At 41.7% G+C, this 19356-nt stretch overlaps 1 protein-coding gene across 1 annotated transcript in view; it reads left to right on the forward strand.

The window, feature by feature from the left end:
- DCAF13 (DDB1 and CUL4 associated factor 13) overlaps positions 1 to 19356 on the forward strand; it is a 62008-nt gene that overhangs the window by 18678 nt on the left and 23974 nt on the right. Inside the window, exons 5-7 of the mRNA XM_019528052.1 lie at positions 5156 to 5311; positions 9899 to 9976; positions 16804 to 16886. Coding sequence (XP_019383597.1) covers positions 5156 to 5311; positions 9899 to 9976; positions 16804 to 16886 — 317 coding nt within the window. The remainder of the gene's footprint in view (positions 1 to 5155; positions 5312 to 9898; positions 9977 to 16803; positions 16887 to 19356) is intronic.

A 19356-nucleotide genomic window follows, 5' to 3' on the forward strand; every position in this document is an offset into this window, starting at 1 on the left:
TGCTGCCTTCTGATTCCTGTTGTGGCGCCCCATGGCTTCCCTTCCCCCCTGCCAGACTGCCCCTTACCCCAGCTAAAGGATAACCAGTAAATTAACCGGTTATCACTGCACTTATTGGTTAAATGATTAATTGATTAATCACTTAACTTTTCATACCCTTAGTCAGTAGCTCTCTAGCTTTAACCCTGCAACAGGTCAGCACTCTCATTCATTATTCCTGCAAATAAAAAGAATTACTTTCGTGCTTAGAGGAGTTGAAGTGATGGACCAGAGCCCCTTTAAAGCACAGATGCCCCTTAGAGAGCACAGTTTACACTGGAGATTTTTGTGAGGAAGAGGGGGTCAGGTAGGGGCAACAAACATGTTATATATATTACAAGCTAGGCCTGCCATAGAACCTGGATACTTCATCTTTGCAGTGGGATTAGGAACCTAACCTTATGAGGGTTGCCAGTTAGCTGGGATTCACATACAGCCACCACAAAAGCATGTGGAACTTCTCAGGTGCTGCAGCTATTGGCTGCAGGTTTTATTTCAAAGGATACCATGACTGTGATCACTTATGGGTGGGGACAGCTGCTGTGTTCTAGCTGACTGGAACAGTGATGTCTTTTGAAGACATCATTGCAAACACCTGAATAGCTTGTCTTTAATTAAGCAACCTCCTGCAAATGAAATGGATTGTGACCCATGCTGAATACAAATGATCCAAGTTTTGTTGTATTGGAAAGTTCAGTCTGCTCTGTTTCTTAGCAGGAAAATAGAGAAATTACCAGTTGGAAGAAGGACACAAGAACCAGTGGTTGGGATTTTAAGCCAGGCTATTTTGAAATTAGTAATAAAACTCAATTTTTTAACAAAGTGCTGTAAATGCTACTGGAACAAGCTGCTAAAATGTGGTGGGTTCTTTGTCCCTTGATGTCTTCAAGACTCAGTGCTTTTTTTGTTTTAGCCTAATATGTGTTTGTTTTTATCTGACTCGAGTTACTGAGCACAGTGTAGCGGTAACCAGATGATATGTTATGGCCTTCTCTATGTACAGGAGAATAGGTTAGATGACCAGAACTTCTCTTTCGGTCTTATATTTGTAAATCTGTGAAGTGTTGCCACAGTTTTACTCAGTGTAACTAGGGAAAGTAATATAAAAAATACAACCTGTTTTTAAAGCAGTTGTCCAGCATAGCCAAGTTGGCTTGTGTGTGATGTATGGTAACTATTAAAGTATTCTGAGCGGGAGAGAGAGTTTACACTTTTAGCTTCAACCATGCAGAAAATTATTAACAGAAGGTTTAACAACTACATATTTGCATAATGGTATGGAGCCTGTTTCATTGTTACTCTGAAATTTTTTTTTCAAGTTTTAAAGATAAAGTTTTTTTATTTCTCCTACTTTGTAGTCTGTAATACTGCAATCTTTTTATTTGTTGTGCTTTAGAGTAAAATATTTAATCAAAGCGATCTCAAATATGTACAAAACCAGACCACATACCTTCTTATTACATCTATAAACCTTGGATCAGGACTGTCAAACTCATCCAGCCCGGTAGGCTGGGTGAGCCATAAGCAGGCTGGTCTGAGGACTGGACTAGTGCCAGCCCTGTATGCAGCATCTGTGGCTCCTGATTCAACCCATGTACCACATGCAGCATGCACTGGCTCTCGGGGCCATCACAGGGCACATACTAGCGATCATGCGTGGGTTGGACCTGCCATCATGCACACTGCAGGCAACACAGGGGCTCTTGGTCTAGAACGCTGCATGTAACCTGCACCGCAGGCCCTCTGGGCTGCGTTCAGTGAGTGTGGCGACTAGATGTGCATGCAGCCCCTCAGGCTGGTATGGGGTGCATGCTGCCTGTGGCATGTGGGATGAAGGGGTGTGGAATGTGGGCTGTATTCAGAGCCCCAGATGAACCCCCTGTGCTGCCTTCTGTGCCCACAAAGCCTAGTCCAGCTGGGCTGGGGCTAAGCCTGGGGCCAGCACATGGGGTTGATCAATCCACAAACCATATGTATGACATCTGTGCCCTAAGTCATAGCTGAAGAAGAAATATACAGATTGCATTTCAGGCATCAATTATAGTACAACCTGGTAGATATCCTAGCAAGGCTATGTGCGTTTAATATGTTACGTTTATCACAAAACTAGTGTTAGGGTGGATTTTAGTACTTTTTATTTAAATTTCTATTCCTAATTGTTTCTAACTCTTTTTTTCCTTAGAAGAAGCATCTTATAATAATTCTTAATGCAAAAAGATTTTTTCAATCCTTTAAAAAAATATGCTGGTTCTTTGTCCTACGAAGTCAGTGTCTGGGAATGGTCATTATTGGTCAGTTAAGAATCTAGCTTTAAAATTTTTTTTTTGTTTGTATAGTTCACCACCATATAAACCAAAAATACCAAAAAGCCTCCAAAAGTCCACCAAAAAACAAAAGAATCCTTGAAACTTAACAGGATGTAAGTTAAGCTAGAGAATTTGTTTTCTTGTCTGCTCTTCCTAGTTCACTGGACCTTGAGTTCATTAAAGTGACAGAACTTCAGCATGAGGGGTGGAGAGTGTCTCTGCCCCTGAATACCCTCCAGCAGTGTGGGTAGGGCACATGCTTGGGAGATATGGCCTTGAATACTCTCAGACTAAGGAGAGCACTGAATACAGTCTCTTTCTTTTAGTAAGCACTGTGAGCAGTAGGCTATTGTATAAAAGGTGACTATTTTTAAAGGAAAATGGCTGCTGTGTGTGCATTTTGTTAGCGTGTTAGGCAAACTGTAGGAAATTCTGTTGTATTGTGCCCCTTAGGGAAGGAGGAATGCCTTTTTTCTGGATCCTTGTCAGGCTTACGCAGGAAATAGTTGCTGAGCTGCTCAGACTGAAGCTGTTCTGAGTGTTCACGGAAGCGGAACTATAAGTGCCTAGGGAACTGTAAAGTCAAATAGGGTAATGTCTGCTGAGTTTGTTGCAGGGTCAGGCAGCAGCTGAGCAAGGGGTTTTTGTATTGCAGCTTTGGACCTTGCCATCTCAGTTCCACTTATGTTCTTTATTGGATTTAGCCCCTTGTGCCACAGCCTTCTATCTACAAAATACAGCTAGTAGTACCATGCCCATATTACTGAATAAGGGTGTCTTGAGGATGAATATGTTAAAGATGATCAGATTCTGAGATACTGTAGAATGGTATGAGGGTGTCAAACTTGATCATTCCCAAATTTCCAGCCCCACAGTGGAGACCCCTGTCTTAAAGCAAAAATGACTTGCTAAGTTATGTTGCAACTTTTTGTCTTTGCCAAAATAAAATAAAAATGTTGACAAGTAAATAAATCAATCTAAATAAAGATTGATTCCCCGCCCCCTTTCCGTAAAGTTAGGTTTTCTGGAGCCTTGAGTCTTGATTTCTGTTGTAATGGTATAATATACTTCATTACATGGTGACCAGGGATCCAGGTTTTCCATTCGCCACGGAAAAACACAGATTTTTCTCCTTTAATGTGGGAAACTGCGGGTTTCATGTTGTAGGCTGGCAGTTTCAGCCTGCAAGGGCTGCTTGGGGCTGAAAGCAGCAGGATGCAGTTGTGGAGAGTAGTCCCCTCAGCTCCTGCAGGTAAGTCTGGGCATAAGTGATGCAGAAGGGACGGGCAGGGGGGCAGATTATATAATGGGGGAGGCCCCCATGATGAGGGAGGGCATGGGGCAGGTTTGGCAGGGCAGGAGTGCACACCCACAGGGTCCTGCTGGGGAAGTGGAAAGGAGCCATGTGGGTGGCTCATTTGGGGGATTGAGGAGATGGCTCCCTACTGCTGTGTGCACTCTTGGGGAGGGGGTATGGGGGAGCATATGCCTCCCCAAGATTTGTGTATGGGGCAAGGGTGGAGATGGGCTGCCCATTGTGGGGCTTGGGGCTCTCCACCCTGCTGCCCTCCCCCTGGTGGCCTCCGCAGGCCAGTAGGTGGGACCCACTGCAGGAAGTTGGAGTGAGGCAGGGAGGCTTGGGGCTGCTCCTGCCCCCACCACCTCTTGGGAGCCCTGCATCAGCCATGCCACCATGGTGAAGCATCACCTGCCCTCCCAGATGCAGCGGTGTGGAGTTGTGCCCCTTCGCTGATGCCGGGCAGGAAGGGGGCAACTTGCCATGGTGGTGTGGCTGGCACAGAGCTCCACTCCAGGTGCAGCAGCTGCCACCTCCTGTGCATGGTATCTAGGGTTCAGGTGCTGCTGGAGGGGCAGGAGGCTGCAGCCCCTGGCCCCAGCCCTGTAGCCCTGCAGCTGGGGGCTCCCTCTGGCAGGGCTCACGAGGGTGGTGGGCTGTGGGTTGGGAGTGGGGGGCACTGGCAGGGATGGGAGAACTGGTATTATTATTTAGTCTAGAGCAGACAAGGCTAAGGAGTATAGTATAGATGATAGTGTTCCAATACTGAAAAGGTTATTACAGGGATGGTGATTGATTGTTTTCTGTGTCTATAGGGAATGGGCAAAAAGCAATGGGCTTACATTTCAGCAAGGACATCAGGGTGTCACAGGGGTGCCATGGGGTGATACACAATGTTAGCACCATTGATTTTACAACCATGACTTCAACATAAACCCAGAGATTTCAACAGACATCCATAGTTGTGGTTTTTCAGAGTCTTAGGCCTTATGGAAAAGCTCCCTGTTTTAAAAAACATCATAATGCATTGACAAGCATTTGGGGACTCCTTAATTGTTAATTTTTGAGAAGTGTAAAACTGTAACATGACTAATTTATAAACCAGTCAGATTACATTGTTCATTTGTGGTGGTCAGAATATTTCAGCCCATTTTTATTTAGATTCTTCAGGTGAGAGACTAGGTTGGTAGTGTTCAATTAGACCAGTGGTGATCAACCTCCAGCCTGTGTGACTGTGTTGTCTGGCCTGGGGGGAGCCTTGCAGGCCAAAAGACATAGTCTTGTGCCCTGGATCGTGCCAGGGCATAAGCTTGCTTTGTAGCTAAATCAAGCCCGCAGGACCAGAAGTTTGAGCACAACTCTGATGTTAAAACAATACAAGTTGCAAACAGTTCAGATGCATTTGTCGTTAGTGGGAGAGTGATCTGGTCAACTTAGATAGTAAATGTAACAGCATGAAACCTTATTGTACAATTCTGAATACTTTTTCTAACTGAACTTTTTCCCTTTAAAGACAGTGTACACAGGAATTGATCATCACTGGAAGGAAGCCATATATGCTACTTGTGGGCATCAAGTTGACATCTGGGATGAACAAAGGACCAGTCCTATATGCTCTCTGACATGGGGTGTTGATAGCATAAGCAGTGTGAAATTTAATCCAATTGAGGTAACTTTTTCTTTATATACATTGTACTGTTTGCTGTAAATTCAGAATCAATGTCAAAAAGATCCATCATAGCAAAACTCCCAGTCACCCTCAGATAGACAGCTAAATTAAAGACCTAGAAAAATGCAGCTCTTCGATGAAGTTATGAAAGCAAGTTGACCTAACAGCTCAGCCACTGAGGCTTAGTAAAGCTTAACAACTAATGCATGATGCTGTTGTAACAGCTTTTGGCAAAAAATTGCAAGAAAAATGCAGACTGATTTGAAGAGCACTCTGAGGCCCTTTTATCACTGTTGGAGAACAAAAGGACAGCTGTTGCAGCTGTGGCCATTTTCAGAAGGGCCTTGGCTAAGCTGCAGAAGTGTTGCTAAGCTTAAGGCCCAAAGCCTGTTTCTGAGTGGCTATAGTGTGAATCTTTGCAGATGTGACAACTAACTTGCAGCAAGTAAGGGAAGCTATCAAACACAGTTAAACAAAGCCTGAAAGAACTAAGGGAAGACTATTCATTAAATAATCCTTATACACTATATCATGGCTTTATCTTAAAATAATAGTACAGGTAACCCTCACCATTTGTGGGGGATACATTCTCATGGCAAGGGTTTTCTGTAGTAGTAGTTGACGTAACCAAATGTATTAAATATTATTTTGTGTATTTTTGTTAAAATGCTTAGATAGTTTTAGGCATAATAATAGACATATTTTTGTTAAAATGTTTATATAATTTGTAAAAAGAAAAACAGCCTTGTCAGGAAAGATAATAAAATAAGGTAAAAAATAAGAACAGCATTCCATAATGGGGAAGGAAAGGAGATGAGAAACCCTCCCTCTTTCCTAAGAATATAAATCCCAACTAATGACACCGTCCAAGTTCACAAGAGATCTGGTTCAGTCCAGTTCCAAAAGTTTCAGTGAAACAGAAATTTACATTAAAAAAAAATTTAAAATAAAAAATTAAAATAAAAATACAAAATCAGAGATAATTTATTAGAACAGGGGCTGTCAACCAGGGGTATGTGTACCTCTGGGGGTACTTAGAAAGGCCATAGGGGGTGCGGGCAGGCAGGAACGGAGTATGCCTCAGGGCGTGGCAGCGGCATCTCCCCTGGGATGTTCCCACAGTTCGCCTCTTACCTGGAGGAGGGGGAGGAGCGTGCCGGGCACTGCTGGCCCCACATGGCGCACTGCAGTGCCTTCCCCCCTACCTCAACTCACTGCCCTGGCCCCAGCCCACCCCGCATGCAGATTCAGGGGCATGTGCCCCCCCCAATGCCCTCCCTGGGTGCGCGCAGTAGTAGGAGCCGCTCCCCCTGCACCCTCTGGACGAGCTGCTCGTGGCTCTGTTATGCACGTCCCCCTGGCTGTGCAGTGCCTGCCCCAGCCCCTCTCCCTCCCTTGCTGCGGGGGCCTTGATCTGCTCTTCCCCTTCCCTTCCACCACAACAGACTTAACAGCTGGACGCAGCTCTCCAAGCTGCCTGGCTGTGCTCCTTGCTGCCTATGTGCTGTGCTGTGGCTGCGTGGTTGCACGGGTCATTTATTAGCTACATCAGGAAAAAAAGGCCGATTTCTGATACAGTCAGTATTCTTTACGTTGGTACTGATCTGATATCGGACCGATGTATTGGTACATTGCTATACAATATTGAAACCAGCCATCTATAAATCTTCAACATAGACTGGAGAGAAATTTGGAGAACTCAGCAAATTCACAAAGACCCGCTGTCAATCTGTGAGCCATCTTCCTCCTACCTCTTGAGTCTCTCCAGCCTGTATAGGTGAGAATCTGTGTTCTGCTGTCATGGGTAGCCAGATAGACTTCGGGATAAATGTTTGCTTTCATGTTTTAAAATGCAAGCAAATGTAAGGTTGGGCTGTCGACCTGTTTCTGCCTCTCTTTTTTAGTTAGTCTACCCACAAGGTTACCTGTAATTTGGGCAACACACCACTAACCCACTAAAAGAATCTCGCAACACCATAATCCTAGGAAATCTGAGACGGCCTCCTTTTGCATTTCTCTTCAAGCCTAAGAGGTGTGCCCCAGGTGAAGCTCTGTGATGATATTCAGAAAGCAGCTGATGCAGGTGATAGTCATGGAATGTACAAAGGCATCAATGAGCTACTGGTCTAGTCATTCCTAAAACAGCTCCACTGAAAGACTTAAATGGAAATGTCATTATTGATGAGCAAAAATAGTTTGAGTATTGGATCAATTTATATACTCCAGCGACCCGAAACCAAATGCAAAGAACTGGAAGGATTATCACAGTTCAAAGTTATGATGGATTTAGACAGCAAAGCCTACATAGAAGATTTGCAGAAAGCCATTAAATTGGTTCCTGGGAACAAGGCATCCGGCAACAACTATTTGCCTGCTGAAATCTACAACTGTACCAACGGCGAATTACTTCAAAATCTTCGTGAAGTTATACTGCTCTGTTGGAAAGAGGAAGCGGTATTACAAGATTTCAGAGATGCTCGGTTTGTACAATTCTACAAAAACAAAGAGGATAGAAGTGACTGTAACAATTATAGAGGTATCTCTCTGTTGAACATCACTGGAAAAACTGTCACTGGCATCATGCTCCATAGGCTGCGATCTCTAGGTGAAAGAATCTGTCCCTAAAGTCAGTGCAGTTTTTGCTTGAGACGTTCCACCATTGATGTATTTTCAGTCAAGTAACTGCAAGAGAAGTGTAGAGAAAAATAAATACCACTGTACATAGCCTCATCGATCTGACTAAGGTCTTTTGATACAGTCAGCAAACAGGGCTTTTCTACTGTTCTGAAGAAACTGGGTTATACCCCACAAACTGTTGGGCATCATTCGTTCACTTCATCAAGGCATGGAGACAACTGTAGTGTGTGAAAACAAAGAATCAAATACCGTGTCAGCCCACCTGCCTTTTAACATCTATTTTTCATTCCTGCTTCTGCATACATTCAAGGACAGCAATGATGGCATCGGTCTTTGAACCAGACTAGATGGAGGCTTGTTCAACATTGCAAGGTTCAGAGAGAAAAAAACCAAAGTTAAAAGAACTGATTCTGAGAGATTTCCTGTTTGGATGATGCGGCCTTGGTCGCCCACAGTGAATCTTCCCTGCAAAACCTTTTGGGCACATTTTCTCAATCACACAAGTGACTTGAGGTGGCAGTTAGTCGCAGGAAGACTGATAATCTACCAAGGTGTAGAAGAACCAATACCTGACATCACTCTGGTGTAGCTGACAATTTTTGTTACTTGGATTTTATAATCAGTGGGGAATCTTGACTGAATCTAAATCTTCAGATTTAACTGAATAACAAAATCAGAAAAGCAGTTAAGATTTCAGGCTATTAAAGAAACATGCATGGAATAACAGCAGACTAAGATGAAGATATGAATCTACGAGACTTGTGCACTGTCACTTCTGCTTTATGCTTCAGAAACATGGACTGTATATGCTAGGCACATCAAGAAAGAGTCTGAACAGCTTCCATGTGATGTGTCTATGCAGGATTCTGAAAATAAAGTGGGAAGACAGAATAACAAATACAGAGGTATTGGTGCGTGCAGGATTGACACGCTATCAAGAAGAAAAGGTTGTGATGGATCAGGCATGTCAGGAAAATGGGAGAAGGTTGTATCTGTAAGAATATTTTATGTAGTGAGATTTGAGATGGCTCTAGAAAGCTGGGTCGCCTTCTGTGGCGGTACCATGATGTATGCAAAAATGATATGAAGTCATTCAGCATCAACATAGAAAGCTGGGAGGAGCATGCAGAATCCTATCCAGTCTGGAGGGAATATCTGGCACTGGGTGTAGCTCAGTATAAAGCAGCTTTGATCCAGAGGATGTAAACAAATAGAGAAAGTAGAAAGCAGTATGCTGTAAATTTGGATTCCAACTTAGACAACATATGGATCTGTGAAACTTGTAACAAGCTATGTTGTTCTTGAATTTTGCTTGTCAAACCAACATTAGCCCAAACATCAGCATCTGACAACACCTTTTACGTGTATATCATGATCGATGGTTACGTACTACTGTCAGCACAATGTCTGAATGATGTTAATACGATGTTTTAGCTATTTCTTCTAAATATAACCTTCCTAAACAATGCTTTTTACCTCTTGATGTAGTGATGTTACAGCAGTAGGTAAACCAGGAACCAACATGCAGCTGGAAATATTTTCTTGTTAGATGTACTGTGTTTTATTGGATTTGATGGAGTGCATGTAGAAGACTAGGACTCGCTAACAAAGCTACTTTGTGAAAAGGCTTAGAGTTGAATGGTCAGCTCTTTATAACTAACAAACAAACAAACTGTGAGTATATTTACTAGAGGTTAAAACAAATAGGAAATATTTGTAACCAGCATTTTTTTTATGTAAGGGTTCAAGACCACATCCCTATTCTGTGAGTGCCCCACTTTCTACAGTCTTCCTGAATTTTTATAGCTTTATGTGAGACTCTTGCAATGTCTATTCTTAAATTAACAGAATGAGAGTTGCTTAAGTATCCTGTGTAAAATGCATATTGTTGCTTTTGTGAGACAGTATTTACAAAACAATATTTGATAACACATTATGATTGTGTTTTAGACATACCTTTTAGGAAGCTGTGCTTCGGACAGAAATATTGTGTTGTATGACATGAGACAATCAACTCCATTAAAGAAGGTAACTTCTTCTGTTTAATAACTTATTTGTAACATAAATAACACTTTGAGGCACAAAGCTATAAATAGTATGGAGATGCCCAAGATGATGAAAGGTAGACTCCTGACAAACAGAGGATTTAGAACCAAATTGGAGTTTTAGCAAACATGTTGTCTTTAATTTGAAGCTTTTAATATAATATATAGAGTTAATTTCAGGATTTAAATCCTGGTAAATTTAGAAAAATGCCCTCTTAATTCAGTTATTGTGCTCAGGAATTGACAGTTGTGCCTCTGAGTTGTGCCTCTGTGGGAGTGCAGTATTTTGATTTTTAGATAAGCACTGAGGCTCAGATCCTGTTCTACTTCTGTAAGGCCCAAGTGACACTTAGGCATCTCTGGACAACCATACTCATGTCTCTGGAAAATTGTTAATGAACCAGCTTTTGTAATGCATCTTCATCTTTGTCTTAAGACATCTAAGTTGCAAAAAGCAGAAAAGAGAAGGAGAACCATCACACTGTTTGCCCAGCAACAGATTAGTGAGGATACAGGTAGGAGACTTGGAGTTTAGGCCCCCACTCAACCTAATGGGATTTGAATCCACGTTCCACTTTTCTGGAAGTGTCCTAAGTCAGAGTATGGAATAGGCAGGGCTGAGAGCATGATTCATCACTGCTGTTGAAGCATGGGCCACTGAATGGAAAGGAATGCAGAAATTGTGAAGCTCAGAAAGCAAGCAAAAGGGAATGTGACCATAGTTCAGTGAGGTGAGCCCTAGCCTGGAAGGTTTCTTTTCCTAATGCTGTTTATGCATTTTATCCAAGTCAGTTTAATGCAGAATGCATTATGTTGCAGCTCTGGAGTTGCACTTTTATATAACTCAGAGAAGGATTTGGACCACTGAATCTCTTAGTGGTAGCCAAAAATGCAGAAGACTGGGAAATTAGATTCTTTATAAGGATCTATGCTGTGCGATTTATATGAAAATTTGTATTCAACATTTTATTGCATCTAACTCCTTCACCTTTGATGATATGCTGTTCCTGGTTTGCATGAAAAGTTTCCAAAGGAGACTGAAAGAGGTAGTTAGGTGTGTTAGTATTCAAGCATAAATTGCTTTCTTGCATTTCATACCCTGCTTTGTTCATGTCCTTCCACAGCATTGGATTAAGTGAGTTTGGGATCATGAAAAATTATGCCACGCACACACGCACGCACACACACACACTTTAGTTATACGTATACATAAGCAAATATAGAGCTCCTCTTTAAGAAAGGGAAGAAGGAGGATAACGAGGAGTTTACACACCAGTCAGTCTGATGCCAGTACAGGAAAGATTACTGAGCAAGCCTTTAAGGAGCCTGTTTCTAAGCACCTGGAGAACGGGGTGAGAAAAGCATGTGAACACATGGATGGACCCAATGATTTTCCGAGGTCCCTTCTGACCCTAGAAATCTATGAACATTTAGACCAATTTAAATACAGTTTATATCTGAAGTGGACAGATATCAAACCAGTTTAAAGCTACCTGAAATATATACTCTCTGAACTGGTTCACCATGAACTGGGTTTGTTACGTGTGGACACAGTGTTTTGTGATGTGAGTAATTAGTCCCACACTGGCATCCCACATTGAATTGCTCCCCACCACCACCTGCTGTAACAGGCTGCTTTGTCACATGGCTAGAACTTTATTCCCGCACACCCCCTCCTTTTTTCTTCCCTTTTGTTGGCACTTTTTATCAAAGTCGCTTTGCACTTTTGCACATCAAGAGCAAGTCATGCCTGACCGATTTGATTTCCTTCTATGACAAGAAGACAAGCTCTGTGGATATGAGGTGAACAGTAGATGTGACATATTTTTACTTTAGCCAGGCTTTTGATAACAACTCTCAAAGCATGCTTATTAGTAAACTAAGGAAATAAGACTAGGTGAAGATACTGTAAGGTGGATATATAACTGATTGGATCTTCATGTTCAATAAGTAGCTAGCAATGGCCCAACAGCTAGTTGGGAGCAGGTTTCAGATGGCATTCTCCAGGGGTCTGTTACTGGTCCAGTATTGTTTAATATCTTCATGAATGATTTGGAGGGTGGGATTGAGCATTAATTTAACAAATTTGTGGATGACACCTGTTGTGTATTGAGTGTCTGTATATAGTGCATTTACTCAAATCTAAGACAACCCTGAATTTAAGATGCTTCCCCCAATAATTAGCTACCAGAAAAGTTGTGAAATCTCCATCCTTAGATGTTTTAAAGACCAGATGAGATAGACATGTGACTAGGGTGGTTTAGTTGGGGATGATCCTACCTTGAGCAGTGGGTTGGTTTAGACCAGGGTGGCCAACCCGCAGCACTTGTCACAAGTGGCACAAGCAGCCTCTATGTGTGGCATGTAGATCCGGGTTGGAGCAGGGGACACAGTGATAGATGGGAAAGGGAGCAGAAAGGAGAGCTACTGATTAGAATCACTGTTCTGTGATTCTATGCATCTTGCTATTTGCAGTAGGAAGAGGGAACTAGGAATAGCACATATGAAGCTCAAATAAGAATTAAAACTGTTTACCATAAATAACACCTGGATTTTTTGAGCAGAAGCATTACAGCTACTTGAAAACTATAAAATCTAGAAGGACTGATACTACAGAAATACTTGGGGCATAGGTGAAATCATGCAAGAAAACTGGAAATCCAAAAAATGCAGAAGACTTTAGGAGGGATTTAATCACTAGAAAAGTGTATGCAAAGTTTAAATCAAAGAAAATATGAACAAGGTTAAATATCTGACTAGGTTATTTGAACTGTGGCAAGATTTGTCAGTTACATACAATTTATAATTATGAAACCAGAATTACAAAAGTGTTTCTGCTATGTTTTGAAAGATTATCTGCAACTGGCGTAATCTCATGCCTTAGCATAATTGATGACCTAGAAAAAGCAGAGATCCCTGTCTGTACAGATGCTTTTGGTTTAGGAGATAAGATTCAAGTGGTCAGAAGAGAACTGTAGCTGTACAAAATTAATTTCTTACAGTGGACTGTGCATGTCCTGTCTGTCTCACTATGCACTGTGTTTTCTACAATTATTTCATGTGGGTCATTATTTATTATAAAACTATAATGTAAAAAGCAGCCATATGGATTTCAGAGCCTGGCATAAAGGTAATGTATGCTTATCTTTCTAGTTCTGTTGTCTTGTATTTTTATTAACTGTGTGGAGAAGGGAGTCAACAGTTAAGTGGCAAAACTTGCAGATGGTGCAGTTTGGGTTAGTCACGATCAGGAAGGATATTAAGGAACTTCAGTGTGACCTGTTATCTGAATGAATGGGCAGTTTGATGGCAGATGAAATTCAGACTTGACTAATGTAAGATAACAGTGGAAGGATGCTTAAATCACTCCTGTTTACTGGGTTCTAAATGAATTAACCAGTCGAGAAGGAATCGATGTAAAGTTCATTACAGGCAGCTTGAGGAAAACATCTGCTCCCTGGGCAGTTAAAAATACATAACAAATATTGTTTCAGTCAGCGTAGAATAAATGGGATAAAAATCAACACTGACAATTTCTGAATGCTGTAATGTAAGTCAAGGGTCAGCAATCTGTGGCCTCTGGACTGGACCCAGCCTGTGGACTTAGGGGGCTTCAGTGGCATTTTGGAAGTTTTGGGTATTGCTTGTGCCTCAGCCAGCTGGTTGGGGGATTTGATCAATCAGCTAGGTCCTAGCAGTGGCCCACCTCTATTCTAAGCTGTGTCATTCTGGCCCACCACTAGAAAATATTGCTGATTTCTGATATAAGTCTAGGAGTACTAAAGAGGGTTATGGCAGAAATAGGAGGAGATTCAGAGATGAGGAGTGAAAATAATTGCAGGCATGGTAAAACTTCCATATAAAGAGGATGAAGAGAGTGACCTGGTTAGTTTGGAGAAGACTATAAAGTCTTATAAAATGAATGATCTAGAGAAGCTTAGGGAAGGATAAGTGGGACTACTTATTTTCACAATATAAGAATGGGAGAAGAAACTAGTGAATTTGGAAAAATAACAAACCTCATGTGGACAACTGTTATACGAACCTGTAGGATTCACTGCCAAATAGATCACTGAGGCAGAGTTTAGGATATTTAAATAAGGATTAAGTTCCTCTGCATTGAACTGCCACAGAGAACAAAATAGTGTTATTTCTTGTTTGAAATGGTAATAAAAGCCTTAGCTGCTCACATCAGCCCAAAATTTCAAACATACTAAAATAGAAGAGATTAAGAAAATCTCCTTATACGTGGACAGTCTGCTTTTGTGTTACTTTAATCTCCAAGTCGTCTAACTTTTTACACAGGAAACTACTAGTGCATATTCATGGCTTAAAAATAAACCAACAAAGCTGGTACCCCCAAGGACTTCAGTGCAGCTTGCCCCAGTAAAGATTTCTCTTTATTAAACATCTGAGCATATCTATAATTAATTAAGAAGAGATTAGGAGATGTTTCTTAGAAATTTAAATGTTACTGTAGTGGCAATGTAAATATTGTATGCCCAGTAGCATAAATATCCTTAAGGCCTGGACTTAACTTCTGCAGTTAGATACATGGTATATGCTGTATATGCATTCTATAAGCAGATATTAGCTGCTTATAGAATGCATATACAGTAATGTCCAGACAAAGCTTGTTCTTACTTAAAGAACTTCATATTAAACCATCAGCTGCTCAAGAAGCTGATGCATGTTTTTTGATTAAATTCCCTTTTGAAACCAAGTCCCCTTCTCAGTCCTTGTCTTCCCCAGTGACACAAAGCACCCCGCCTCCAAGAGTTCCTTATTTTAGGTTAGCTCCTGGGAAGTGGGGAGTGTGTTTCTCTTTAAAGAGTAGTGGTATCAGAGTGCCAGTGTCCCCAAACAGCACAGCAGGCTGCTTCAAAACTAGAGTGCCATCCCAGTGCCATCTGTCCTCACTTGGACTTTACTGTGTCTTCCCTGAAACTGCTCTTTTCCCTCTGTTCTGTTTTCCCTGGGACTTTCTCCATTCTTTCTGAGCCTCACTCCTCTGGTACAGTCAGCCTCACTTGTAGCAAAACAGTTACAAAACCAGTCTTAACATAAGACCAGCACTCGCCCAATACAGTGAAACACCTTGACACAGGGAACCAATCAGCTAGCAGTCTGTGGTCTGCTGTAAGGCCTAGACTGTGATCTGCCCTTGTGGTGAAAAGAGCAGAAAGGGTGTCCAGCTTATGAAACTTGACAGCACAGCCTGCTCACACTGAGCCCCCACAATGTGTTCACAGCAAGAACTGCAGCCTAGGAACTCAGCCCACTCAAACCTTTTAATCATAAGTGTGTAATCTGAGCTGCTTCTGTTGTTTAATGAGATAGTTGTCCATTTCTTATAGATAGCTTGCTGTCTAGAAGGCATCAGAGGATGAATTCATGGTGGTAAAGTAACACTGTCTGAATTTGATTGGGTTTAGTGTAAGTCATTCAAAGTTAGTGTATTGTTTCTATTAACTAATTTATTCTGAGTTTTAGCTGCACAATCCTATTTTGTGGTGCCAGAGAACCTAAAATTTGCATTAATGTAAAATAAGAACAATAAAAATTTGACTGTCATAAAGAGTAGGCACTCATATTTTACCTTGGATTTCCATTGTAATAGAAAAGTTCTGTTCTAATTGTTCAGTTTGTTAAACACTTTTATATTAGTTAACGTGTGCAAGTGCTGTTTTGCTACTGTGATTAGAAACCCCTTCAAGCCTCAGGAGAGGCTAAAGCTATCCTGAAAATCTAGGTGTCAGATGATTCCCCCCAAGAGTTCCCACTTGTCAGTGTTACCATTACAGTGTTCCAAGGTGGGGCACAGAACATGTGGTTTCCAAATACCTTTCATCTAATCCAAGGGTGCTCAATACCTTGCCCTCAAGCCAGATTCAGCCCACAAAGCCATGCCATCCAGATGACTGTGTTCCATACAAGTTCTAAAATTTGGCAGTGGGGAGTATTAATTGCCCCTCCTCTATTGCCAAATTTTAGGACTCATGGGGAGCCTGGCAGGCAGACAGCATGGCTCTGCACACCAACCCACGAGGGTACTGACCCATGGTCTGGCTCTGAGCCACTCTTCTGGGCTGCAGGGCCAAAATATTGAGCACCAGATCTAGTCTAATCAGTTGCCAGCAGACTTTGAGAGGCAGGTCTTACTAGGTTAGCTGTCAGCTTCATTCTGCTCCAGGATGTGATTTACTTCTTTTGTAACACATTTGCAGTCAGTCTACAGGTCCTTAAAGCACATGAAATGCAATCAGTGGCTTTAGGGAATTATGAAATGTTACTTCATACATAACACAAAGAGGAATTGATAAGAGGAGGGACAGTTGCAGAAACAGCAGGGGCAGCATCAAGGCAAAGATTAGTTCACAGCATCATCAACCAGAGTTGTCTTTTAATGAAATAAATTTATATATTTATAAGGTTGTTGTGGGTATTTTGTAAGAGGGGGCTTTAGGAATGATTTATAAGGGACTTGGGTAGCTTAGGAATGGTGTTACTTGGGTTAGGAACAGTCCAGAAGGAACTTTTTTATATGACCCATCTCTGAAAATGTAATTGCAAGACTAGCCAAGAAGCATAACCAAATAACTGGGGCCAGGAAGGCATGCATTCTTCTGCTGGCTCTGTTAGTGAAATGCTCTGTGGCCTTGGATACGTTATTTGGCCTCTCTGCTTTAGTTTCTGTATCTCTAGAATGGAATTGCTTACCTGCCTCCCAGGTGTTGGGAGGTTTGGTTTTGGGGAAAAGCAACCACTACTAATTGTTTATAATAATTTAGCAGCATGTACATGTTCTAGGTTATCTTGGACATGAGGACAAATACACTCTGCTGGAATCCCATGGAAGCATTTATTTTTACTGCAGCGAATGAAGACTACAAGTAAGAATGATCCCAGTCATTTTTTTCAGCTAGATCTTGGAAACTTGTATAACTTTTATAAATTCATTTACCCATTTTGATTTCGAGTCATCTAAGGAATTGTCTTATCCTTTGCTGGATTTAGAACTTTGTGTTAAATAGCAAATTTCACCCCCAGAGGAATGCGCTTTTACTTGGAATTGCTTGGATTAGATTCAAGTTCATGTATAGCAGTAAGTGTCTTTGTCTTTAATGTGTCTGTACTTCATCAGCACTGTAAGCTTTGCCTGTTCATGAAAACCAGAGCAATTACGTGAGGGAGAAAAAGAGGAAAGGGGTGTAGAAGATGACAACTTCATTTTAATTCACAATAAGAAAGACTAGGGAGGTGATGCAAATATCCTATATTGGAACTGGACAGTTAAAACCTCAGTGATCCAGCCATAGGCAGTAGAAGTATTTATTTACTTGCCAGCTACCCTGAGCCCTGCCCCAGGGTGCTAATTACCTATTTTGACAAATTTATTAAAAGAAAAAAATAGTCTCTTGATATTTGTGCCCTGTTCCCCCCCCCCAGATTTGTTAATTTTGTGGTAGGTCTTTCTGTTTCCTAAAGTGCTTTTGTGTTTTCATAAGGCACTGGCCTTCACAAGGCTTTGCTAGCTACCAGTTGTTGAAAACCACAGGCACCCAAGATGCAAATTGTACCTTTCTTCTCACGAAGTCATTGGCCTAACAATGGATTACTGCTTTCTTTGGGAACACAAGAGTATCATGACTTCTTGAGGCTCCTCTTCAAAGGAGCTTAGAAACTAATCCTGAAATTGAAACTGCTCTTAAAGGGGATATACATTGTGGAGGGTCTTCATCCTTTGTTTTGGTGACAAGAATGGCCTCCTGAGCTATCTAGTGGCATCACTGAAGTGAAAGTAGCAAACCTTTTCAAGTTGGCAACTGCTAGTTCTTGCCTACTGCTGTACATCAGTGAGCTGCACAAACATTAACTAATTAAGTAAATTGAAATAGCAGGTTGAGTGTGATGCTGCCATTTTTGTTCCTGGGGAATTCAGAACAAAAAAGTGGTGGTTGGCAATAAGCTAGGGAAAAAGACTGCATCAAATTAATTAATCTGTGGTGGAGAGGGTGGAAAGCCTGCTGCTGGAAAAAAAAAAAATCAAATACCCCAGTCCTACTCCATAGTGTACCTAATGTTATCTGCAGTCATGCTGGCTTAATGCTGCTGTGTGCATGTATTACAGTTGCCCTTGATCTGAGCTATATGCTGGATGCATGTATAGAGAGAGAGACCTTGCCCCCACTACTGCATTTAGAGCAGCTGGGGAGTGATTTTCTACATTCCATAGCAGGATGAAACCAAGACTTCTCAAAATTTTATTTTCTGTGCATAAAGAACTACGGAAAGGGTGAGCTGCACACTTACCAACTTTAGGGTAGCTGCTACCTTGATCTACTCAAACAAAGCATGTGCTGAGAAAGCTAAAGGGCAAACTAGTCAAAGTGAAGTTTATGTATATGGACAGAAAGGAAAGTTGAATCCTAAATGATGGAGAGATTGAATCCATGTCTTGTTGTTTCTTTCTATGTGTATGGCACAAGGGGAAGTGAAAGGTCTGAAATTTCAAATGATATGCTGAAGTAGAAGGATTTGGGAAAGAGAGGGAGGAAAGACATTTATTTGTCTTCATATGATGTTAACATTGAGACATATGGGAAGGAAGAACAGAGAAACATGCTGAGGTGAAGCATTGAGTGAAGGGAGATTAGTGGGTCATTAATATAAAGAAGCTATCTGAAGCTCAGTGGATAAGATCACTTATAAAAGGAAGTGTAGAAAGAAGAGGCAGGAGCCAGTCTTGAGTTGCCTTTGTATATCTGGGTGTCAGGGTACGCCAAAAGAAATGCCAAAGAGAAGTCCTTCATTAAGAGGTGAACACCAGGAAAGACACTGCAGTGGAAGGAAGGGTTCTCCTGAGGTCCTCTGTGCCGGGCCTTTGAGTGCTGCTGTGAAGCCAACCCAGTTGTCGTGCTTGCAGGCCAAATATACCAAATTCCAGAAGTGAGACAAGGTAGCCACCCGCTTTGACTCTGTGTTTCTTGGTATGTGCTCAGGATCCACTGCAGGTTGGCTATCCTGCCTCATATCTGGAGTTTGGAGCAGGAGCATATCATGGAAGCACTCCAGGGCTTAACTTGAAGGCAATGTAGACAAGCCTAAAGGGGGAGAATTATAGGGTTGACAGTATCAGACCCTGGGATACCAAGGGATTTAAGATACTATGTAAATGTAAAGAAATATTCTCATGTTTGCTTAGATATGCCTGTATACAGAGAGAGGGAGAAAGGCAGGCACAGAGTGAACTTTCAGTGCTTTTCTTCGGTTGCACTTTAGTCCTACAACACTTAATTTCCCCCCTCTTTCAAGCCAAGCTCCTTAAAATGGAGCTCACCTCTACTAATAAACACCCCCCCC

The sequence above is a fragment of the Gavialis gangeticus genome, unplaced genomic scaffold (assembly GCF_001723915.1).
Source record: "Gavialis gangeticus isolate Ggan-Ray unplaced genomic scaffold, GavGan_comp1, whole genome shotgun sequence".
NCBI classification, from domain to species: domain Eukaryota; kingdom Metazoa; phylum Chordata; order Crocodylia; family Gavialidae; genus Gavialis; species Gavialis gangeticus.